This window comes from Lepisosteus oculatus, chromosome 17 (genome assembly GCF_040954835.1).
Source record: "Lepisosteus oculatus isolate fLepOcu1 chromosome 17, fLepOcu1.hap2, whole genome shotgun sequence".
Classification (NCBI taxonomy): Eukaryota; Metazoa; Chordata; class Actinopteri; order Semionotiformes; family Lepisosteidae; genus Lepisosteus; species Lepisosteus oculatus.
This window is the reverse complement of record NC_090712.1, coordinates 8,239,333-8,265,277: the sequence shown is the minus strand read 5'-3', so window position 1 is coordinate 8,265,277 and position 25,945 is coordinate 8,239,333. Positions and strand designations below refer to the sequence as shown.

The window sequence follows — 25,945 nt, the reverse complement described above, 5'->3', positions numbered from 1 at the left end:
TAAACTGTAGAAAATCAGGTAGACAATTGTTTTCTAAAATCATAATTCGCCCACTGCAATACATATTTGAAAAGAGGTCACGGAGGCAATTTAAAATTAATCGTTTGATGAGAATCGTTATTACTGGTTTCAATCCACAAGAATCTCTCGATTATTCAAATAATACCCTATTTTAAACACACATAATTTCCTGTTAGCCTGTGGCTGAGCAGGCCTACAAACTCCCACGCCCGCTGCGTTGCGGTCGTACACTGAGTCATGAGGGTTTTGCTTTGATTTCCCCGATGCCTTTTTCCAAACGCGTTCTTCGTTTAAGAGTATTTTGTCCTTTACAGCATCCCTCCTGGAGTTCATGCTTTGTCAGCTGACAGCGGTAGCGGAGTTTGAGAGTTTTTCCTTGGAAAGATATCCTGTATTTACTTCTGCTGCGGTGGCACCGGTGCAGTGAAAGTCAACAGTTCACACCGTTCAGAAATTCACACTGACATACGCAAAAAAATATGTTTTTTCCCCCCTTGCGTTTGTCCAAAAGTAAGAAACCTAAATAATAAGACTGCGGTTGAGCTGGTAACAGGTGCGAATCACAACAGAGCCACAGGAATGAACGATGGCATCAGTGAGAGTGGCTGTCAGAGTCAGGCCGATGAATCGGCGGTAAGTGTCTAACTACAAAAATATTTTCTTCGCATTTAAGTTTTGAATGCAAAGTCTTTCTTTAAAAATGTCTTCTTACCTGCTTTAGCGTCTCCTCTTGTAATATTAAAGAATTTAAGTCGCAGCAGCGTTATTCACCGTGTATTCTTTGCATGCAACGCGCTACATTGTTTTTATTCGGTACCTTGTATACATTTACACGAAGTGTTTCGAAAGTGTAGAACAAACTATCCACCCATGTTGTTTGAAGCTGACAACGTGGTATCTTTCAACTAAGCAACAAAAATGCAAAACATGTCGAAGGTTTGAATAACTGCTTCTCGTTTAGTAAATGTTTTATATAGCGTCTTTGCAACACATCTTCCTATCTGTTCCTCAAATATTCCCCGATCGGGAAACAGACTGGGGATTTGACATAACGGAATGAGAAGCATATTCATTTTTAATTTTGCTCTCTTGCTATAACATGCAGAAAAGCAATAAGAGAAATGCACAATTTGACGGTGTCAAATTGCGCTCTAATTCGAAATAACTGACGTCATTAAAGATGGATCTGAAGTTTGTTTGGTGATTCACCCCACCTCGCTTCCAATGTCCCAGTATTGCGGGACAACAGCAGAGTCAGCTGCTGTGAATTGCGTAATGTCGCGGTACTCTGCAACCTCATCTTTGTCAAGACTGACCTTCATCATACCTTCATAGAGAAGATACCCTTTTTTACTGCTCTGCTGTTTTTATACTGTTTGCTGTGGATAAATACAGAACAATTTACCTGAGCATATTACCACACATATTGCATTGTATATGTGCAGTAAAATGTCTATGTGTAATTTACATTGTAATTTCATAAATACATTTAGAAAACTGCATTTTGAGATGAACACCCGCAGAAATGCATTATTAGAGACCGTCATTGTTTGCTTAAATTGGGCTAGCAGAACCTGAAAGCTTGAAAATGACTTCAGAATGGCTATTAGGGTATAATAGCTGTACTGCTGAAAGTTCGTTTGCTCATTATCTTAGGTCATTGAAGAGGGGTAACATGATATTTAAAGGAACTGTGTTTCACATACAGTATCAGTGTTTTACTGTACTACAGAGTCTGAAGTGCCTTAGTTATTAGAAAGACAAATTATTGCTCTGGATAGGGATGACTGTTAAACAAATTATTTATTAAGGATTTAAGCATACAAAAATGTAATCTTTAGAAAGTTATACGCATACAAAAATAATCAGAACCTAAATTCCATGTCTCTGGTTTTATGTTTTTTTATTTACAACCATGCTCCTTTCTTGTTAGACAATATTTGCCGTGAATGTTAATAAGTATTAGGCAGAAATGAGGTTCCGCTTTGTTTTTGTAGCAATAAAACATGAAAATAACTTTTGTTAACTATGACACAGGAGGTCAAATCCTGTGTTGCCTCATGAACGTCTAGTGTTAATCACCATTCTCACTCTCAGATAGGCTGCTCTTATACAAAACAGCCTTTGTTTGTTTTACTGTAAGGGCAGGTTGTAAGACATCGTGTGCAAACAGAAAATTCCCATTTTGCTTGACTGCTTTGTTCTGTGTTGTTTTAACCTTTGTACAGACTTAAGTTCTTTAAATTTGTGCGTAAAACTACAATCCAGCTTGTATTCCATAAAGAGGGAGAGGGAGATCATGTGGGCGGACGGGACCCACACAACATTATTTAATGAAAATCTTCATGACTTAAACTGACGACTGTTTGGGTCTGAAAACATGCAGTGGAATTACAAATAGCCTTAACCCTTTATTACAAAATGGTTAAAGCTAATCTAGTTGTGCAATACGTTTTAAAACATAAAGTATTTTCCCTTCATACGTTGTTATGCAGTACAGTTTAAATAACCAGCTTCTTTGTCCCAACAATGTTTATGATGCTTGTCATGGATCAAGAAAATAGTTTTACTGTGTCCTTAGCAATTCCTTCCAGAAAGGGGTTCTAGCTGTTAACTTGACCAACTAAAAGTCTCCAATCATTTTTACATTTTATGTAGACAGAACAACAATAAGAACATTACAGGCTATACTAATCTTCCTCTAATTGAATCTGTGCTATTGTAGTATGTAGCATAAAGTATGGCTCCAATTTTTATCCTATAAGAGTAAGTAATGTACAGGGATATACTGTGCTTTAAATGAGATCTATAGTAAATGTCAATTAAATAAACTTTTAGACCTGAAGATTACTAACCGGATCTTGAGTGACAGTTGTTTTCTTTGTTCTACTTTACACTAGTTGAACTTTGCATGCCAGTTCTCTGCTCTGGAAATTTAGGACAGGGCACCAAGTTTCAATTTTGATCTAAGGCTCCAGTACTTCATTGTTACAGCAAGATTTCTCAAATAAATAATGCTCAATTGTCTCTGGACTTAGCTAGTTCAGGTGAAAGGTTCCTGTAAGGCGACATCTGCAACAGATGAGTTAATAATAATAATTAACTTACACTTATATAGCGCTTTTCTGGACACTCCACTAAAAAGTGCTTTACAGGTAATGGGGACTCCCCTCCACCACCACCAATGTGCAGGCCCACCTGGATGTTGTAAAATGGTATCTCTTGCTATATTTAACATTTAATTAATGGTGTGCATTCAGTAGAAGTTGAAGGATATAGTTCTTTGAATTAAACTGTTTTCGATAATTAGCTAGCTCCATCTTCACAGTATATAATCTTAAATTACAATTTTGCACAATACATTTTTAGAAAAATATAAGAAAAGTTTATTTAATTATTTTAAGTTGTCATGCAGTAGTTGCAGCCACCTGTACTTCAGAGAAGTACCTAGTGCTGTGTGTGCTGTATTTATAATGCCAGAGTGTATGTGTTTATTAATTCTTTGTACACCAGAGTGCTAGCATTTCCATTTAGTTTTTGCTTGTGTCTTCTTTATAGTTTTATAGTACTCTTTATAGTTTCATTATGCTTTTTAAATAATAACAATGAACTTTTTCGGAAACTCTGTGTAAGTGTGTAAAAAACAAAAGTTCTTGGGAAAGTGGCCGGGCACCTTGTTCTGTGTTAATGAAGCCAATACCCTGGTTTCCTTCAAGAAACAGCTGGTTGAGATCTTAGGGCCAATCAGTTGCTAAAGTCCAAATGAGTTTGATGGGCTGTAAGGCCTCCTCCTCATTTATAATTGTTCTTAATTACCTATAAGTATGAAATGCCATTGAAACCTTTACCATAACAAAATAGGAGACCTCAACATGCACACGTGCATTTGACTAAACCATAAATGGCAGACATCAAGATAATCTGTCTCATGCACATAAAGTACCTTCTATATGTTTTCGTATGAGTTTTCTATATGAAGCATTTAACTTTCTATTCAAAGGTAATGACACACTGGGAAAAGTGTGAGAAGATGTCCATTGAAAAGACAGGAATACTATTATTGAGAATAATTAAGCAATAATGATCAATTTACAGTTTCGTATTCTATTATTCCTTAATAAAGTCTTGTCATTTTATAATAGGGAGAAGGATTTAGATGCCAAATTCATAATTCAGATGCAAGGGAACAAAACTTCAATAACAAACATAAAGGTAAGTATTTGTACTCTGTTTTCTTTAAACTGGATTTCCCCTGTCATGTTTAGAGTAAATGTAAAAATATCTGGCAGTGGGTATTAAGTCACCCTGTCACTCTCCTATAGAAGATTTAAATCTTATCTGATCTGGTAAATGTAAGACATAAATAAAAGGAGGGAAATAGCACATAAAAAACAAATATGTTCCTCTCCTCTTATTTTACTTATGGTTTAAAAAATATATATGTTCACGTAACATTTTATTTACCAGATACCAGAGGGGATCTCAGGAGATTCTGCAAGAGAAAGAATCAAGACATTCACATATGACTTCTCCTATGACTCAGCTGATAATAAACATGCAAACTATGCATCTCAGGAAAAGGTATGTTTTATTCTCCTACCTTTGTGCACTGCAGGTTTGGGAAATCTTTTCTTGGTTTTTGTATTGTGAAAGCTAATTTATTCCCTAGAATGCCAAAGTGCTTCACTTTTTTTAGAGGTCATAGACATTGTCCACCCCAAAGTTGCTGTACCACTGGGGTGACACATGGTAATCATTATGTTCCAACAGCCCTATTACACAGTTTATCACCTGGAGAAATGAGAAAATGAGAAATTACCTCACCAGCTAAATTAAGGGGGACCTTCTCCCACATTCTGCCCTTAGTGGAAATTAGCAAGGACACTGATTCCCCTGCTTTTACAAACAATACCATGGGATATTCATTGTCCAGGAAGTCAGAACCTCGGTTTAACATTTTATCCCAATTGGAGAGCTACTACAAAGACTAGTAGCTTTGTACTGGAATTTCCAGTTCACCATACTGGAAATTCTGTCCTAGAAGGATGAGTGTCATCTACTAGTATACTGGCACCACTTACTACCGTATCCCAGTTTTCCTCGATGGTCTGCCACCCCTCTAGCATATGAGATCTGATGAGGTCAAACTACACATTGGCAGCTTTGCTGCTCACAAGAAGGGGTGGAACACCTAGTAGTTACAGTATTGCACAAATAACACTCTAGTGCTTTTTTAACAACAGATCTGAGCATTTAACAGTAACATTTAACTGTAACAGATTTTTATTCATGACTTAAAAATACCTAAGAACTCATGTCCCGTGTTTTGTGAATGAGTATAGAAGTATTTATTGACTTTATCTTAGTACAGGTGGCCTTAAAACCCTTTGTTTCTGGTTGTTAATTGATTTCACAAAAGACCTCAGTACAGATAAAAGAGAAATTTGTGGACAATTATACGTCACGGATTTTAAAAAATAAATTTTTAGGGAGATGCAACCCTCAATACTTGACACCTGATGGATCTTCCTGCCCCTGTATAAATATGGGTCATTAATTCTTCCTAATTCTTCTTGCTTTACTAATCCTTACATGTCTTTTCAACAGCCTCTTGACTTGCTCCATATGGGGTTTGTGAATTCCCTATTGTCATGATCTGGATTGTTGTCTAGGGCATCCAAGTTGTAGGGTGTTGCCTTTATTTTCTTGATTAAAAGGTCTATGATGACCAAAATCCAAATAACTCTATGCCTTAGTATTCTAGTGGGCCATATTGTACATTAATATTCATTTATTTAGTGCAAGTTTTATATTGTGAATATGTGAAGTGTAAAAGGTTAAATTGGAGTCTTATGATATATGGAACCTGTATCAATTTTCAATTTGGAATACTAATGGATTATGAAGAAAGGTTTCAGGAATACTTTTTTGCAGTTGCTTAAGCAATTTTATGTAAATACAGTAATTACAGTATATACTGTGTGTGATCTAAAGTATTTCTGTAGTGTTTTATCAGTAGAATATGTATTGAGCTGAATGAGTAAAATACAGACTGTTTAAATACTACATACAGTATGAAAGAACCTGCCAGTAAGTAGAAGATGAGTCATAGAAGGGTGCAGTGCTCTTCTCTGAAACCTCCATACAATATAGTATTTCAGCTTGAAGGGCACCATCTATTGGTCCTTTATAGCTGAAAAATGTTGGTGTGAGAGAATGTTACAGAAGTTAAATTTGATTGAAAATCTTTTTCTGCTCTTTAAAATGAATTGTTCAAGAAGTGTAGTGTAGTATTATATAGCCTATTAAAATATGCATCTGAAGGCCAAGTTTAACTTTGTTTTGGAACCGGCAGAGGCAATAGAACTCAAGTTCTTTTTTTCTGCCTGTGATACCAGCTGCTGAGTTTCTGTTTTCACTTCTTTTTTTTCCTTATTCAGCATAGTTGAATAGCCTGCTTTCATACATTGGAAAAATGATAAAGCGAAGCCATAAAGATTCAAAGCACCCTCAATTTGTTGTTTGTCGTTTTAGAATAATGGCAGATCATTTGTCCATTTGAAAAGAACAAAATAAGGAAGTTCTTGCAGCCTTTTAGCTTTTTCTGTAATAAGTATACTTCCCTTGAATACCTCTGACAATGAATACATTTTTTAGGATGTATACACTCTATCTTTATTTTTTAATGCATAAGATGTAGCTTTTAGCAAAGTAATGAAACACAATGAATTTGTATTGCTGTATTTAAAGAAATTCTCTGATAGAAGAAAAACCTAAATCTGTCTGAGCATATTGTATTAGTCTATCCTGAAGATAACCAATCACACATGGTGTTTTTGCTGTGGCATGCTGCTGTTAGGACTGTTAAACACTCTATTATCCAACAGTATTGTATAGTATCAGCCAAAGTTGACCCTTGATCTTATATTGGAAACCTATTACTGTATTTACAGAACTAATAAAAAGATGGAAGCACAAGCAGTTGCATGTGCAGCATTCTATCCATTGCTTTATTGCATGCGGAAGTGGGCAGAAAAATCAATGTTAGATAATTAGTGCTGTTTTTCTGGTCAGGTTGTTGAAGGGGTATGAAGTTCTCATGTATTCACTTGTAACTCAAGTTACAAGTAACTCAGTTGTGCTCTTTTTGAGGGTAAGAGCTGAGGATACCTAATGGCAATAGTTATCACTGAATAATTTATACGGGATTTATATGTGGTTATGCTTTTTTAAAAGAAAAGGCTATTTGTGACTGAGAAGCTCTAATAAAATATTACTAGAGAATTCCATGGCCTTTCTGACATACTGCTGAATGTCATATAAAAATTAATTTAAAATATTGGTTCTGTTGTCACAGGAAGCTTTACCTGTGTTGTATAACAAAAAATATCTTTGCTATACTCTTTATGTACGTGATGTTTTTACATCATTTTAATACCAAGGACGCCTCATCTTTTTGTTTCCAAATTATACCTATTAATTAACACAATCCAATTATGAATGAGGTTTGAATGATTGTTGTAGTTTTAATTCCCTTGCAATACCTGAATACAAATATGAATAGTGTGTCAGTTCTAAATCTTTTGAATGCTTACCACAGATATGAAGGTATCTCCAGAAGGCATTAATTTTTGAGAGATCTAGGGATTTCATTATGGCTTTTTAATATCCCAGAGGCAAAATAATTGAAGTCTTTGAACAGCTGTACCTTTTTGCTAATTAATTTATTTGATAATTATTAGAAGCTAGAAATGCTTGTTGTGTGACTTGTTCTCACTCAGTCTTTCAAAATGCTCAGTGGTGTTTCATCCCTGACATGTTCTATGCTATTTCCAGTCTAGTTCATCACTAAAAGTCAGACTTTAGAAGACAGATTTCTTACATTGTTTTTAAACCATGCAAATAAATCTCTGTAAACATATTGTTTTTATTTCGATTTAGACATAATATTTGGACAATTTTAAAATAGCTTTTATTTTGGTACATATTTGAGTAGATATTAAGCTGGAAAAAACTGTCCCCCCCTTCACTGGAACACTGTGTGCTTACAACCTTAATTCTACATTGAACAGCATTACAGTTACTTTAAGTGTGAATTGTGAGCTGTCAGTTGGACTTTCAATCTGCTATGTAGTTTTAATTACTGTACAAGAATGTATAATAACATGGAAAAAAATAAACGCAGATCACAATTAACCCTAAAGGCATTTCCTGACAAGTGCTGAAGGCTGCACTTGATTGTGTAAATGTAAGGACTTGTAGTTTCTAATCCCATGTACTAAATTTCCAAACCCAATTTGCAAGATGCCACAAACTGTCACAAATAAATCTTGTTTTTGTTAAGATGTATGTGCAGTTTTAGATGCATGTTATATTGGATCACTGCTACATTGAAGCCCAAAATGACCTAAGTTAATGCAGTGCTGTGGTTCAGATCTAATGGGATTTTGACACTTCAAATTGAAAAGACACAGGCACAGCAGGTGTTTAGAAAAGTGATCTCTTAACAGTGTACAAGGTAAAATAGTAGACACAGAACAGCAACAGCAATAGCTTTGAAGTTGACAATCACGATAATAACAACAATTATCTTAAACCATCGCAGTAAAAATAAGGATAATGTTTGCTATGGAATCTGTTGTCATCATGTCTTCAAACTTAAGTTGCTTGCAGTTTAGGGTATTTGCAGATGTGTTGGAAAAACTTAAAGGAGTTTTTTTTTTTTGTTTGAAAAGTTTTTCATGCACTAAAAATATGAAAACCAAAACCTTTGTGATAGAGCATTAGAATACGGGTTAATGTCAGAGTAGAAATTTTGCATTCTGAAGATAGATTTCAAGTATTCAGGATATGAATTAGCAGGTATATGAAATTTGCATAAAACCCGTTGTGAATAAAGGTATTTCAGATTCTCAAATTGCAGTCTGCACTGTGCCATGTAAACATTGAGAGGAGCACAGAAGGCCACTGCTTGGTTTTTCTGTGATGCTTATTTTCCCCAGACTTTAATTATACACAATCAGTTTAAATTTTAGCAGTTGCTTGTCCATCCGCCTGAATTTCAATTATGATAAATGCTTTTGGGGCAGCCGGCTTGAATTTTAATTAACAAGTAACTGATTTGAATACATATAGCTTTACTTTTCCGGCCTACTTAAATGTGCAGTGGCCTTATGTAACTCAGTCCGTTCTAAATAACTTTTAATATGGAGACTTTATCATTTTGTATGGCTGTGCAGGCGGTTTGTCAACAGGTCATTCAGCAGAACTGCTCAGTTAATTGATACTTTGCCTTTTGTGCGTTACTTTTAGCCTTTTCTGATTATGTAGAAAAACATTTTGGGTACATATTAATAAAAAGCATTGTTTAACTTTGCAGGAAATGCAAGTGAAGCCAAAAGTTGACAAAACAAATGAGAAGTATTAATCTTCAAGTTAGAATTTACTTTCATTGCCTCTGTTTGACAAATTATTATGGCTGTTTCTACCCAGGTTATCAAACTCTAAATCTACTCTAAACATTTTTCACAGAGTCTAACAGCAGCTGATTGTTTTTTCTGTGTGTGACCATGTTGAATCAAATCACATGTATGATAGATATTGAATGACTCAACTACATCAATGCAATCCTTGCTGTTTTCAGCACCTCTTTCCTAGAATAGTTCAGATTAAGAAGGTACAGTCTCAACTTCAACTGTGCCCACTCTTGCAACAACAAAAGTGTTGCATTAACACCTCTATGACCAAATCACAGATCGAATCTTACACTGGAAATGATAATACACACACAGAAGAGGTCCAGCTGACTACCAACATTTTTGTGGATGGGATTAGGATGTGGCTGCTGAACAGGTTGAAAAGTCTGAATTATCCTTACACGTAGACTCTAGTGGCACTAATCAGGAACATGTACAGACTGTTTCTGCAATTCACTGAGCACTTTGGAATGAACTGCAAAGCTGCTGCAGCATTCTGATGAATTGCCCTTGGACAGGTGTTGTAACTCTCAGATGTCCACTTTGTGGCAAGCTACTTCTTGTTCCAGTTACCTGCCAGCAAACAATCTTTGTTTGTTGAAAATTCTACTTGCACACAGATCTAGTAGTATCTGTTACTTTTCTCAGACCAGCTGGCCATTAAGTGTATGTAATGGTACCTGTTTTGCGATCATTGAAAATGCTACTGTATGTAACAGTTATTCACAAGATAACATTTTTAATCTCTCTATTAACATATTCTTGTATTTCAACAATACTAAGCTAAACACAAAGGCAAGTTAACCTCTATGGTTTCTTTTTTAGGATCATATACAGTGATCCATATGAATACACACATAATGGTGATTTAAAGTGCACCAGTGGGTTTGACTTAATATTTTTGTATTTTAAAGGATGTATTCATTGTTATTCATTGTATTTCAGGTTTTTAAAGATCTTGGCTCTGATGTCCTTAAAGCTGCTTTTGAAGGTTACAATGCCTGCATATTTGCCTATGGCCAGACTGGATCAGGAAAATCCTATACAATGATGGGAAACCCGGTAAACAATGAATTAAACATTTTCAATGTATTGCATATGCGGGAATTTAAAGAGCAAAGTTAATGGGTTGGTCTCGAATATTTTATCAGGTGGAAATGTTTGCATTATTTGCTGTTTGATGTGGAGAAAGCCTCAGATGGGACCACTGGAAAAATAGCATGGAGCAAATAACACCAGCAGAGAATCTCATTATCTTTAAGAGTAGCTACTGCAGACATACTGTATGTTTCACATTTTGCTATATTACTGTTGCAATCTGGCATTAAATTCCCATGGTTAATGATTTTTATATAATTTAAAGACATCAAGGTGCTGAAACTGTTAAGATTAGATTTACTAAAATATGCAAAGGGCGATACAGGGGTCATGTCATAAACATGAAGAAAATCAAGGTTAGCAGATTATAGAATCTGCATGGCAAATACTAATAAGCAGATGAATAGAAAGTAATAATCCTTTACAGAATAATGAGCTGTGTGTTACAGAGTTCTATCAAATCCTACCTCCCTGTCTGAATTTTGCAACATCATACATTCAGGAAAGCAAATGGTGTAGGGGGCCTCTGCATGACCCTGGTGGAGATACTGATGAATAATAGAAAAAGCACAGAACAGGAAACATGCTCTGCATCTGTTTGGAAGCTCAATGAAGGAATTCAGAGAGTCCCTGTTCGTTTGTTTTGATAGGCCGAAAACATGCTATATATAAAATACTCTTCTTCCTTTGCAATATACACCAAAGAAGCTTTAACAAGGGGCCATTTTCCTGCTACTGTAATGTTTTATTTCCTTAGTGATCTGAGCAGTGTAATCTTAATCAGGACTGTGATCAAGTTTTCTGCATTGTAACTCTCCTTCATATTCATGATTTGTTTTAATTAAGAAAAAACTGTTATTAATTACCTGCTTTCAAGAAAACAGTAATGTGTAGCATTATGCCTCATCTAACAATATAATCATCACTGAAATTATTTTCCCCTTCAGAATGTTCTGCATTGACTTTATATGAGTTACATGAATTATTATTTAGTAAGAAATGTATTGCAGCAGGTTAACCCTTTATGGCTATTGCTCTTATATTGTAGGAATATATAGGTTTCTTTAATAGAAAAATAACTCAGATGTTTTCATTTGCATTTTTTACTGCCAGTGGGATGTAGAAATCCCAACAGGTGCATCGTGTTGAATACTTACATGTTGATTATTCTGTTATTATGTTTTTAAAATGATTTTATATAATGTGTGTACTGTATATTCAGTATTGTTTTATTAGATGTAATTCAATACAGTTTTATATGTTTTCCAAGCATAATAAACAAGAAACATTCACAGAATAATAATTCAGAGTGTGCACCTTGAGAATGTGGCCAAGATTAATGTATGTAGAGGCACATAGTTCACACCTGCTTCTTTGGAAGATGAACTCTGGCCAGTGTCCACCTCAGTTTGGCACTCTAAGGTATTTTGACATTACTTCCAGAAGCCCAGATTCATAGCCGTTTTCTGTTGGTGGGGATGTTCAAGTACGAGCAGGCCAAGGATGAATATATTATACTTCTACAGACAAACTTCAGTCTCGCCTTGGCCACTGCTATTACTGTATGTGCTTTCACATTTCAGGTTCAGCTCCAGTGGTCTGCAAAAATACAGAATCATTGTTGAATCTGACACAATTAAGCATATTTTAGAACCCAATAGAAGAAAGTCAGAGATTTGAATTTGTCAGAGACTTGAAAGGTTGAAGGAGCCTCTCCTCCTGAGATTGACTGATAAAAACATTCAGTCTTAAAAAATGTTGAAACCTGTTGCCAGGTCACTTTGTGTATGTTTACAGCTACTGGTGCTGTAATCTCCCTGCATAGAAGAGGAATGTAATTTTTAGTGCAAGTAAACCATGCATTTTCCAATAGTAAAATAAAATATAATAAAACAGAAGTTGCTGTGAACATGTGTTTTTTCTAAAGTTTTCACTTCTTTTTTCAGGGGGATCAGGGTTTGATACCTCGAATATGCGAAGGGCTGTTCAGCCGCATAGCCGGAATGACAAGGTGGGATGAGGCTTCCTTTCGGACTGAAGTCAGGTGAGCATCTCGGGGCTGCTGGGATGCTCTTCGGCACTTCATCATTCTAATCTCACACCGCGCAGCCTGCAGTGCAGCCAAACTGTTAATTACTCTGCTCGCCTGGCTCTTCCGGAAAGGACCGTACCCTCATTACTGGGCTACTCCGGAGACGTGGTTGTTTAGCATGTTTTAATGAGGTACAAATCATCATGAAGGTCGCTGTAGGACTTCACATGGGTATTACAGTAGTTAGCCTTCAGCAGCTGTTGGTGGAATCTGAAGGTAGTTGGGGATTAGATCGGAAGAGTTGGGCCATTTCTTTAAAGATGTAGTGAAGGTGAAAAGTTGCGTTTCTGTTCAGCAAGCTGTAAGAAGTCTTAAATAATACTTAAGTGAGAAGCAAAGCAAATATCAGTTAACATTTAGATATACTTAACCGAATTCTACATGAACTGTTGGTGCTGCTTTCAGGCTTAAGTCAGTAGGGAAATATGCCTTAATATTGATTAGGAAGTGCTCGTAATCTAGAAAATATGAAAAAAATCATTAGTAGCCTCTTAAGTATTGGTATGGTTTGAGAGGCAAAAGCGCTGTTTTTTTTTCCTTTTTGTTGTAGTATTTTGCATGGGTTGATTGAACTAATATACTTATATACTAATATTCTGTCCACAGAATTCTGTTTCTGATGCCATTCTTGAGGCTTTTTGGTGTTGTGTGTGATATTTTTTTAATGCTTACAAGTCATTACAAATATTTAATTTAAGTGTCCAACAAGGAATAACCTTAATTGTTTGCAGTGTTTGGGTTAATTAAAAAAATCTGTTTTAATGTTGGAAATTGTTTTTGTACTGCTTCTATATACAGTAGCAATAATTTATATTAATGTACATAAAAAAGAGTGGTTTATCATTCCACATTAGAATCACATGTAAAGCATAGGTGATTTAAAATTAGACAGGTACTTGACTTGACATAATGGTTCACTGACGGCTGTCTTGCTAATATCTGGTCACTCTTTCAATTTGCAAATGGAAATTTGCATTTGTGCAAAAGGTTTTGAGGAGAAAAAATCCACGTATCTCCATTGAAACAGTCGGAAAATATCATTTGGAAAGCATAGCTTTACAATGTCTTTGGAAGTTGTTTCTAGCAAGGAAGGCTTTCTGAATGGTTGGCTTTAATATTGCTGTTTAGTGTATTACAATTTCTGCTGTGTGAAGCATCAGAACGTTTCCATTTATTTTATTGACACTGCTCATTGGAGCAAGACTCTTGGGAGATTAGGTTGAATTATGGTTTCATTTGGAGTTGAGGCTCATACAACGATATTACTTCATGAGGATTTAAATGAAAGGACAAAGAGTAAAGGATAGTTATGAGAGATTGATGGTACCTGTGCAGAAACTAATTGTCAGTGCATTTTTTCAGTACAGCAAACTGAAATTTGTATTTAGGCTGTTACAGTTTCAGTTGTTTGATATTGACAGTTACTTGGAAATTTACAACGAACGCGTCAGGGACTTGCTCAGGAGAAAATCCACCAAGACCTACAATCTGCGAGTACGAGAACATCCAAAAGACGGACCTTATGTTGAGGGTAAGCTGCAGTTACCTAATTGCTTTTAAGAAAATTCAGCCATCCCTGCAGAAACAAACATAAATCATGGAATTTTTTTTACGTGCATTTTAGTACAATGTTTTTATCTTGCTTTGGAGCATGAAATAAAATAAAATAGGCTCTGTCTTGGGCTCTAGACTTGTAATTGGAGGGGTGGGTGTGGGTGGGGCCATTGCTGTTGTACCTGGAGCAGCAGGGTACTTCACACTCATTGCTTCAATAAAATGCCCATCTACAGTATATAAATGTAAGTTGCTCTGTATAAAAGCATCATAATAATAATAATACTCACTTTGCTAAATGCCAGCCACATAGGATATTCCGTCTGCTTAGTTGAAGTTCCATTATTGCCATTACAGCCGTTTAAATGTCAAAAATAAAGTAGTGTATTTTTATGAAAAGAGGGCTAAGTATTGTGAGTCAGTTAAGAGCACCCTGAGAAAAATGCACAATAAAGGTCTTTTGGCAGCAAATGTCTGGATATTTACTTGAGTACCTAGAATGTGAGTTGGGATTTCTAGCAGGAGTTGTAAAGCCTTGTTTTACATCCATCCAGATTTGTCAAAACACCTGGTTCAGAATTACAGTGATGTGGAGGAGCTCATGGAAGCTGGAAATATTAACCGAACCACTGCCAGTACAGGGATGAATGATGTTAGCAGCAGGTCCCATGCCATTTTCACCATCAACTTCACTCAGGCAAGTGGACTGAAATGAACATTAATTCCTTTCCTGCGAAAGCTTTTCCTTGTCATCCCTGATAGCTGCCATGCTGTCTTATACCGTACTAATTAGCACACTTCCTGATATGGATATGGCAGCCATTGGGGTGGATCAGCCAGCACATGTTATCGCCCGGCGAGCTTGCTTCAGACAAGCCTGTCGAAGCAGTTTGTGCGCAGCTGGGGAATCGTGCCGCATCTTTCTTGAGAGAAAAATGAATTCATAATGTTTTGAAGAGTTTTGTCTTTCATTTGTCTGTACACCTTTATTGAGTATGTATATACTCATTATTTGCACATCCTTAAGGCATCCCAAAAATGTTCCAGATGGATTTGTTTGGAATATCTGTTTGGTGCATTGTCTCTTTAGTTCTTTTATATAACATTCATGTCTGATGTTTCACTTTTCAAAGGAGTTAAAGCACAGGTATATCTACTGTATTATGATATATACAGTAACTGCTGCTTTAACAAAGCCTTTATTCAAATGTGAATAATTATAACGACTTATTACATCTGTGTGTTTGCAGATGGAGGTGTTGAATTTCTTACTTTCACACAGTTAAACGTGGACTCTTATTGCATGTCCTATAACTTAAACGCAAATCCGTATTATTGCTTTAGTCTCAGAACTGCATTTTTCAAGCCCTTATTTCTTTTATGAACCAGAGGTTGCACTCTTTGTCCTTAGTTCAATTGCTGTCTTCTGTCTCCAGGCTAAATTTGATGCCGAAATGCCCTGTGAAACAGTCAGTAAAATTCATTTGGTGGATTTGGCTGGCAGTGAGCGAGCAGATGCCACAGGTGCTACAGGAGTAAGGTTAAAAGAAGGAGGAAACATTAACAAATCACTTGTCACTCTGGGAAATGTCATTTCTGCTTTAGGTAGGTACTGTATATCTAGTTCAATATAGAGCAATAAGTGTGGTTTATCAAAGTATAAACATCACCACTCATACAGGTACATGTTTATTATGTATGCATCACTATGACAATGTCATTAAATATTTAAATAAATATTTTTATTTTGAATTGTAGAAATATTTTCAAAGAAGCAAATTGCTTGACTTACCATATAACAAAAAATCCTAAGTTTAATGTCTAAAATATACAGTACTGTATGTTTTTTGGTATTTGCTTTATGTGTTTTGGATGATTTGTCCTTAATGACCAGATACATAAACTATTACATACAGTAGCTCAGTTCAGTCACATTATTCCTGCAATGTAATGAATTTTTTAGTTTGATTTTTGGTGACACCTCTTCAAAAGTGTGCTCTGTTCTTTATCTAGCTGACTTATCTCAGGAGGCTGTGAGCTCCCATGTAAAGAAGAAACAGGTTTTTGTGCCTTATAGAGACTCTGTATTAACATGGCTGTTAAAAGACAGTCTTGGTGGAAATTCTAAAACTATCATGATTGCAAGTAAGTATATATAATTCTATGATACCTTCAAGGTTTTAATGCCAGTCTTGTTTTCATGGTTTCAAAGATTTTAATACAAAAGCCTGCGTCTATGTACAGTATGTGCTTTTGAAAATGAATTTATGGATTCTTCTCTTGAATACTCGATTAAAGTCCCATTGTCAGTGATCTAACAGAAGACAGAAATAAAGTTCTGCTTTTCCCTTTCAAGTGCATAACTATATCAAATTAAATCCAGTTTTTTCTCTTTTTTTGTCTGTTTTTCTTACACCTGAATACTTTACTGGGAATGAATAAAAGGACTTTGAGAATCCTCCTACTGTAACTGAGGCTAACTTACATTGTACTTCTGGAATACCCTGTAGTGGTGTAGTTTGGAAAGGTCACATGTTGTCACATTCAGTAATTTTAAGGTTTTCAAGGTGTTGTGTGGAACCATTTTTTTTTTTTTTAGCTGTCTCACCTGCTGATGTCAACTATGGGGAGACATTAAGCACACTTCGCTATGCAAACCGAGCCAAAAACATCATCAATAAGCCAACCATTAATGAAGACTCCAATGTTAAACTAATCCGTGAGCTGCGGGCTGAAATAGCACGGTTAAAAGCACTGCTAGCACAAGGCAACCAGGTTGGTGTTCATGCCTGCTTGCTGATGTCATTTTACAACATTGTATTGACAAAAATAATCTCCGTGAATAGTACTCTATGTAATGGTTAAACAGTGTATGTTGATAACGTAATTAAGAAATGAATTAAAATTAATTAGCGCATAATAGTGAAATAGAGAAGTTCAGAAAATATATCTTCTTCGGCTTTTCAGTCTGGCATGTTGTCAATTAAAAATTAGGATTAATATTTTTTTTACTGAAGATGTTACTAAAAGTTTAGCATAGGTTGTTTGCTTTCTTCTCATAAATAACTGCACTGTTATTTTCTTTCTTAGATTGCACTTTTGGATTCTCCTACAGCTTTAAGTATGGAAGAGAAGCTTCATCAAAATGAAGCCAGAGTAAGTTAATGCCAATGTGTTTTTAGCTGTCCAAATAATGGCTTATTCTATACATTTTAAAGAATTGATTTACTGAAGAATTATCTGTGTTTTTTTGCTTGTGCTTAGCTGTATCTTTTCCCCCTCTTGATAATTCCAGCACTAATTTAAACTATTAATGATTTTGCCTGCAAGAAACTGCAGTATTTTTTCAGTGAGTGGAAAATATGCAATTGATTTTTTTTTCCTTTTTTCTTTTTGCTGTAGTTGTTTATTTAAAAAATCTTTTCATTTCCTTTTACAGTCTGACAGATTTTGTCTTATGAAAGCAATTTCTACTTGGTGAACCCCTTAATTCCTTATTGTTACTGACTGATATACATCTTGATAGGTAATAGAGCTGACAAAGGAATGGACAAACAAATGGAATGAAACTCAGAACATACTTAAAGTAAGTGAAGATTGTTTAAACATCTGCATGTAATGGTTTAATGCAAATCTCAAAATGTAAATTGCTTCAATGTGTCAATTTCTTATGTAATTTTGAGAAATGATGTACGTCTTGTTCACAAAAGCACTATTTGCTTCTTGGCAGTATTGCTTTGCAGGTATCCACCTACAATATATGCATATCGTTTGTTCATTTAAGAATAGGATCTTAATATAAAATGTGAGTACTACACCATTAGATCAGTGGAAAAACCTCATATAAAAGACAGTGATGCGATCATATAAACATCTCCATCATCAACAATAATTCAATAACTGTGAATTTATTAGTTAAACGTGATAAGTTTATCCTGAATCTCAGTATACTGCATATAGTATAGTTGACATGCAGAATACACACAGTGTTGTGACCTTTACTCAACTACGTGATCCATAGTACTGTTCGCCGGAATATCGTCGGATCCTTAGTATGTTGCCAGAACAGCATGTGCACTTGGCCTCATAAATTACTAGTGTTCCCTGAAACTATCTCAAAGTCACTGATCCACCAGAGCTGCTATAGTGTGTTATCTCCCTAAACCAGCAGTAACCTACCACAGGCTACAGTACTGTGGGTCTCCCGAATGGCTCACAGAGGACAGTCACCACCCAGGGCATGAGCTCTTCACCCCACTGCCCTCAGGCAAGAGATATAAGAGCATACGGACACTTACCACTAGATTCTTCAATAGCTTCTATCCACAAGCAGTGAGACTGGCGAACCCATTTAGCCATCCCCCTCGGACCACACCTACACCATCATCATCTACCTCATTGTAATTTATTTATTGTACGTCTCCAGTCATTGTTTACACGTCTGTATTGTTTACATTCAAACTGTCTGCATGTTTACTTGCACATTGTCTATTGTTTGTTTGTACATTGTCTTGATGCACTGTTTACACTTTGTTTTGTTTCTTACACTTGTTTTTACAATCGAGAGACTTTCTGTAAGTAAGAATTCCATTGTACCAGTACCGGTTACATATGGCAAAGTTCAAGTTCAAGTTCAAGCTCGTAAAGGTGCGCACACGAGCACAGGTGAGGTTCTGTGATCCCGGGTTTAAGCCTAGGTTCTGTCTCGAGCTGACTGAGACCGGGACTCCCCCCAGCCTTGGGCACTGTCTCTGCTGCCTCGAAGGTGGGCGGGTTGGCCCAGCCTGCCTACATTTCCTCCCCCTTTCCTGGGTGTAACTGCGAGCCGAGAAGCAAAAAAACTACAATCAGAAATGTGTGTTTTTTTTAAATAAAATGATTATTGTCATACAATATTAAAATTCCACAGTGTCCATGATACATGTTTCTGCCTTTAATTTTTTTTCTTCTTTTAATGCAGAATCATTTCTAGCCTTCCTTTGAGTATAATTAGCCACGCACCAATAAACCTAATGTTTTGCATAATACAGTGTTTGAGAATTGCAATTTTTTTGTTTGTTCAAGGGGAACGTGGAAACCTTGACAAATGAATATTAAAAAACTTAACTTGTTTTCAGTTAACTTGTTTTATTGATACAGGAAATAGAAAATACAGGAAAAGTTATTTTTGTTGATAATAATAGGTTACAGTGCAGGGTATACATTGTAAAAGGCATCTTTTACATATTTGCTTTCGTTGGCTTTAGTATTTATGAAAGATCAGCAGTGACTGGGGTTCTACTAGAAGACATTCTGGTTACTTTGAGATGGAACAGAAATTGTCCACACCGGGATCAACAGTGGACAAGTAGATTGTCGATTTTAAACCAGAATTTAATAACTTGAGCACTGTAGGGACAAATTCGATGTTCTGCAAAATATAAAAATATCCAGAATAAGTAAAGCACACTATTTGGGATTTTATACAATTTGTTTGTATAGACATTGGCAAAAATTGAATTTGAATTGGAAAGAAATATAATTTCCAGGAAGGATCTATATTATACTTCGAAAGCGGGAAATTACATAATTAGTATTGTTCAACTTTGATTTTCTAATGAGGAGTGTTGCATTAGAGATAATAGATAGTTTTAACAGAGTAAGATCAGTTTCACAGTGCTCTGTGGCAATAAGTGTATTGACATCAAGTTTAAAGTCTAAACTGTCTTGACTTTATTACAATATCAGTGTGTCAGATAAAAAATAAATATCAGTTCTATTTTGTTCAGTAAGGCATTTAGCTTAAATGTGGTGTCTGATCTGGTTTGTTGGAAAGGCTGGTTGAAATACAGCCTTTTACAGGCCTCTGACTTCCACTCTGTTGTTTGGAAAGTGAGCTGCACTGAAAGGTAGGATCCTTTTCTGGGCTTCATAGTTGCTTTTGATTGGTCATTAATATGCCTTGTTATTGCGCAGTGTTTTGCGTTTAGCTTAATTTTCTGATTTTAGGCTCTAATGAAAATAACTATGCCACCTTAACTGAAGCTATTGTACTTGGATACTGTAAGAGATACTGATGTGGAAAAATGCCCTTTTTTTACTTTTACTTTACTTTTTTTTTTTTTACTTTTAGTAGAATACAGAGATATGTTGATTCTTGTATAGTGAGGGAGTTCTTAATGTTCAGGAAGAAGCAGAAATGACAAGAAGCTGAACTTGGCATCACTGATTTATTTGGCAACCAATACATATCCTTCCTTAGGAAAAGTAAATTTAGTTTACATTAAGAATAATCTCAGATCCATAATGGAGTGTAGAGTACAGTATGTCTGAAACGAGTAGATTTAAGACAACTTGAGTAACAGATTTGAGTATTGACTTGCCAAGTGTACCACTAGAGGGCAGTGTACTACCATGGAAGCTCATTAACAACCCAGGGGACGAAAGAGAAACCTTTAAAGATATATCCAAAAAGTAAGGACAGCATTTATGTTTGATTTTACAGTTATTTAGATGAGAATGACTTGCAACAAGCATTAAATCAGCTTAATGACCCAGAAGTCAATTGTTGATTCACTACACATAACTAGAGGTGTAGACTGAATCATAACATAATTTCCCTATATGATGGTGTTTAATTGTTTGTGAATTCTGTATTTTGCTGGTAAACCATGTAATTACTGTAGGTCTCTTATGCTGTTTGATTTATTTATTGACAGATATACAGTATTCATTCTATATGTATTGATGGATTAGACATATGGAAAGTAAGTATTCAAATATTGAAGGTGCACCTGCTTATTTTGCAATGTGTTAGGCAGGCAGCACATTGTATGAAGGAAATCCGTAGCTGTTGGTCTTTGGGGCTGTCGCCAGTTCTTGACGCAGAATCTGTTTGTTTAAGGGAGATCCTGTAGTGAGTGACTGAGAATATTCAACACATGATCAATGGGGTTCCACTCCTGGGTTTGGCCAGTCTGTGGAAGTGGTGCAGTGCTCCAGAAGTCTCTTTTCTGTGATTGGATCCACAGGTCAGATACAGCTGTAAGCTGTAAGTCTGTAACCAACTGTAAAAATTAAAAACTCTACTTTTGGCCTGACAGATTATTGGAAACAAGGCCACTGAGGTGATGTGATCTGTCCTTGACCAGTCCCTGAGATGGGTGTCCCAGAAAAAGGCACCCCGAGACTACCTCAGACAGTTTCTGTACCAGGAATGGGCTGTAACTCTTTAAACTGGGACTCTGCAAACTAGCCATAACATTCTAATGTCTTGGGGAAGAAAAGGGCAGTATGTTGCATAAACTGGGAGTATTCAGTCAGTTCATTGTGTTTTATTTTAGTGCTGTCTTGTTATCCCTGTTTAAAATCAGCATCATTGGAGAATTAATGAATGCACTTTGACGAGATGAATGAATAAGAATAAAATATACATTAGTATTTTTTTTCAGAAACATTCATATTTAATCTAAAATGTTACAAGAAAAGTGAGTTGGCTGATTAAATACGTTACAGCACAAGACCTAAAAAATTATTGTTTAACAGTTCGTTAAATTTGCATTTGATTGAGCTCATTTGAAAACCTGTCTTGTGTGCCTACTTGGCCTTCAACAACATGTCTCTTAGGCTTCCCATTCTGATCAAAATAATTTACCTTGATAAACTAATGATAAAGAAAAGTTTCAGCACAAAAATATAATCTTTTTGTGTAGTGAATAAAACGAAAATTAAATGAAGCTGCAAATACTTAATTCATCTCTAATCTGAGAACATGTTTTGATTGTATGCTCTCAGTTTTGAGTGACTTGAGACCTTTAGCGGCTTACATTTTTTTCAGCTTTTCTTGCTATTTATTTTGAGCATTTACTTTAACTTCTTACATTGGCATAAGTGATACTTTCCTGTCATGTAGCTGTACATATTTTTCTAGCATTCTGATTTGCATATGAAACTGTAACCGATGAATTGGACACTTGCACAGTTGGAGATTGTGCTTGGGGGTTACTGGGTTTTGTACTTGCAGTTAGCACTAAGAGGTAACAAATAACCACCAAACTAAAAGACAGATGAGGATGTAAATGATGGGTAAAGGGTTTGAGTGTGTTTTTGTGTGAAGGGGTTAGTACTGCCCTTTTCAGCAGTGTTAGAAAGGTTCACTTTGATCTTAGCTTTTTTGGAGGCCTTTAAACTTAATTATTTTGCCTGTCAAAATTTGCCTGTCTGTTGACAGCATACAAGGGACAAGGCAGTATATTTTTCCAATACTGTAATTATATGATGGATTGGCCCGCCATTTGTGGTCATGGTAGTGTTTCTCCTCAGACATGAAAAGCAACCCAATTATGGGTTATTCAGGCTATCCCTCAAAGCTGTGCTCTGAAATACCCACCTGTTTTCCAGTGAGAAAGAAATTGATTCACCAAATGAGGCAGCGAAATGATGAGGATATTAAACATAGAAGTGCGACTGTTTCTTGGGACAACACTTTCAAAATTTGCTTGCGGTGAGGTAAACTTTGCAACTCTCCCCATGTAATACTTGAGACTTGAGCCCGTTTCTGACATTTCATTCATTCATACTAAACAATGTACTGTACTTTCCAAAGCATCGTAGTGAAGTAAGAAGGAATCAAAAAGATTAGTTTTATTTATATTACTTTCATTCAAATGATTTTACCTTATTCCTGTCAACTTACAGTTTCAGTATAAAGTTCACTTCCCATAAGTGACACTTATCCACTGATTTTTCAACTGGGATTAATCTGTTGCCTACAGTGCATTTCCTGTAAACATCGTTTAAGTTCTCTTGATTCACCTGCCTGTTTTACTGCGAGATGATAGAAATGGCAGAACTCAACAGGTTTAAGATTGTTTAATCATCAAATGATGTAACTCTGTGAGCTACTGCATTAGGATGGCTGTTAATTAAATTTATGTGATTAGCTACATATGGTATGTTCATCTCTAAATATTGCCTGCATTAATTAATCTAGACCTGAGGCAATAAATTTAAAATTATATGTTTGGTGAAATGATTTCTAATTAAAGACATTAAGCTCTGATATTTCTGACCTGCACAAAACCCATTACTGTGTTTGGTTATATGCAAAATAAAAATTCACAGTTTGAAAAGTATTATATATTAATAATACAACTTATTTTAATCGTGCAGTTTCATAATATCTATTTCTGGGTAACTTTATTGATGAAAGGTCTTTCAACAACCATTTTGAGAACCAAATATGACTGTATGTAGTTTCAGTAATCCTTTAAAAAAAAAGTGAACCCATTTGTTACAAAGACTGAGGGCCTCACTTGGCCTTTTCCATGATATACAGATTTCTATATCTGTAAAACACGAATGGATATGGATTTTGCATCCATTTCATGCAGTCTTATCTACAAAGCTATTTTCTCCGCTGTAGGAAATCATTTAAGATCATTTGTAATGGAAACGACAGCCACTTAGATTTTCTTTTTGCAGAAACCTCACGTTAACTTGCCTTCCTTTAGAAACAAAAAATGGATTATTTTCCGAAGAGAGGTGCAGAGAGGTAAAGGAGAATGTCTGGGTATGAACTGAACCATACAACACCCTCCTGTTGAGCTTATTAAAGTGCTAATCAATTAAAATATTTTTTTTAGAAATCGTGTAATGCGATTTCCGAAATGTACTTAGTGTAAATATGTATAATAAATGTAATATTGCAGAACAAAGAACGCTACATAGTTATTTCTGAAACAATTTGAAGCTTTCATTTCTGTTACCTGATATAAGCCTTTTTTTATTCCATCATGTGCAGCATTTATCATGATCAGAAATAAGTTTGTTTGCCATTACTCCTTGTGTGGCATTTGGCCTATGATTCTTGTTGATGTTCCAACAACACATTCCCATCATGTTCACTGGACACAAATGCACGTTATGCTATTTCTGGATTTGTTTCCAAATGGAAAATTGCAAGATTTTGTTTTGAACTAAATTCAGCACCTCAGGTGAAACTCAATTAATTTGATTCAAATCATAGTTGGCCACAATCTTTGTCATTTCCTTTCAGTAAAGACTGCATAAATTCAGACATAAATCGGATCAGAAGAATGGATGTCGTACTTAGTTTTACATTTTGTGACCATGTTTTTCTGATTCAAGAACTATTGGGATGCTCATCTGTCTGTGGTTGAGTAAAATGAGCTCCTCATCACTTCACAGCACTGTTCCTCAAAATCCTTTTTTAAATTATTTGTTATTTTTAAGAATCCCTGTGGCTTTTGTGTGGTGTGCTTTTTTTTAAAAAAAAATAATGACATTTCTGTGCAGATTGCATCAAGAGGGTTAATTCCACTGATGAGTGTTGTTTGCTGAAAGCTAAAGTAAATTGCTACTTTTGTAAGAAGAGACAATTCTTCAGAGGAATGTAAACAGAATTTTAATTCCATATCCAATGTATTTCAGATGCAAAATTATTCAGCTGTGGATTGTGAGATTGGTTACAGCGTTTACAGAACGGAACATGATAAATAGGAGTTAAGGCCACTTTGTGAAAGTGCTGCATGTCTAGTTCGGAATTCTCTTCATACCAGGTCTCTCTTGAGCCACTCTGTCTCTCGGGGAAAAGGGGACAGCGGCCCTTTATTAGTTTTACAATATTTGTAAATTTTAAAGTGTACATCCTCCAGGATATCCAAGATTTATGGGAGACATGCTTCCTAACTCGAGTAGTTTGTCTTCCAGGGGATCACGCCATTTGTTTTCATTTTCAAGAAAGTTGGTGTGAATCTCTAGGGAGTAAACAGTTTCATGTTTATGTGGCTCTTTAAGTCTCAAGTGCTTGTGCTTATATTGTGCAAAGCTTCTTATTTCAACACTGACTTTTAATGAAAACAGTACATGCGAGAAAGAACTTGGGTATATCACTATATATCATGATATAATTGAGTTGACACTTAACTATATGCTTTTATTTTCACTTTTAATCCAAATACCCTGTGGAGTATGATAAGATAATCGTACTTCTGTTCTGCAGGTGGTTTTTGCAACATTTTTCCACACACGTATATTTTAAGCAATAATGGGCAAAGTCATTAAATAACTATTGTTCAAAGATAAATTGGCAATGTGCAAAAAGCTTTTTTTTACTTTTAAGACGGAAAAATGGGGATTCTTAACATTAAGTTCAGTATCACAACTGTAGTAATCTCATAAACATTTGCATTTTGTTTCATAGGAAACATATATGTTTATATTCAATACTACTTGCTTTAACAGTAAGGTTTTCACTGAGTGAATCATATCCTAGGATTTGAATACCTCATTTCCTCCATGTGCTGGTCATAACGATTTTATTTTTAGATGGATATATGATTATCATTATGAGTTTATTATTGTACTCCATGGGGGGTTAGAGCAATTTGCTGACAGTGTTCTTACTTCTCTACTGTATTTAAAATTGTTCTGCTTCTACATTTATACTGTAGCTGGTCCTACAACTGAAACAGTGTAAAGCACCATTTTCTGCAATAACTTTTTCTGTTAGTGCTTTTGATGCTATTTATTTTGCCAGAAAGATCTTTGATCTGTAGTTTCAGACTAGGATTGCATCATTGCACGTCTTAGATATCACTTACTGACAAGGTGACTTGGCATATCCAAATCCCATTATGATTGGCAGTTCTCATTTCTACCAGAAGCTGATTTCTTATGAACTCAGAAATTTAAAAGTAATCAT

At 35.5% G+C, this 25,945-nt stretch overlaps 1 protein-coding gene across 5 annotated transcripts in view; it reads left to right on the top strand.

The window, feature by feature from the left end:
- Nucleotides 1-278: 278 nt before the first annotated feature.
- kif16ba (kinesin family member 16Ba) overlaps nt 279-25,945 on the top strand; it is a 96,670-nt gene continuing 71,003 nt past the window's right edge. For 2 of the 5 annotated variants that reach the window (XM_015363127.2, XM_015363126.2), the window contains exons 1-12: nt 279-654; nt 4,164-4,233; nt 4,489-4,602; nt 10,443-10,559; nt 12,542-12,639; nt 14,109-14,218; nt 14,796-14,938; nt 15,678-15,846; nt 16,255-16,386; nt 16,841-17,016; nt 17,332-17,397; nt 17,768-17,827. In XM_015363127.2, coding sequence (XP_015218613.1) covers nt 608-654; nt 4,164-4,233; nt 4,489-4,602; nt 10,443-10,559; nt 12,542-12,639; nt 14,109-14,218; nt 14,796-14,938; nt 15,678-15,846; nt 16,255-16,386; nt 16,841-17,016; nt 17,332-17,397; nt 17,768-17,827 — 1,302 coding nt within the window. In that variant the 5' untranslated portion in view covers nt 279-607. The remainder of the gene's footprint in view (nt 655-4,163; nt 4,234-4,488; nt 4,603-10,442; nt 10,560-12,541; nt 12,640-14,108; nt 14,219-14,795; nt 14,939-15,677; nt 15,847-16,254; nt 16,387-16,840; nt 17,017-17,331; nt 17,398-17,767; nt 17,828-25,945) is intronic. The other 3 variants (XM_006638582.3, XM_015363128.2, XM_015363129.2) reach the window with 2 other exon arrangements.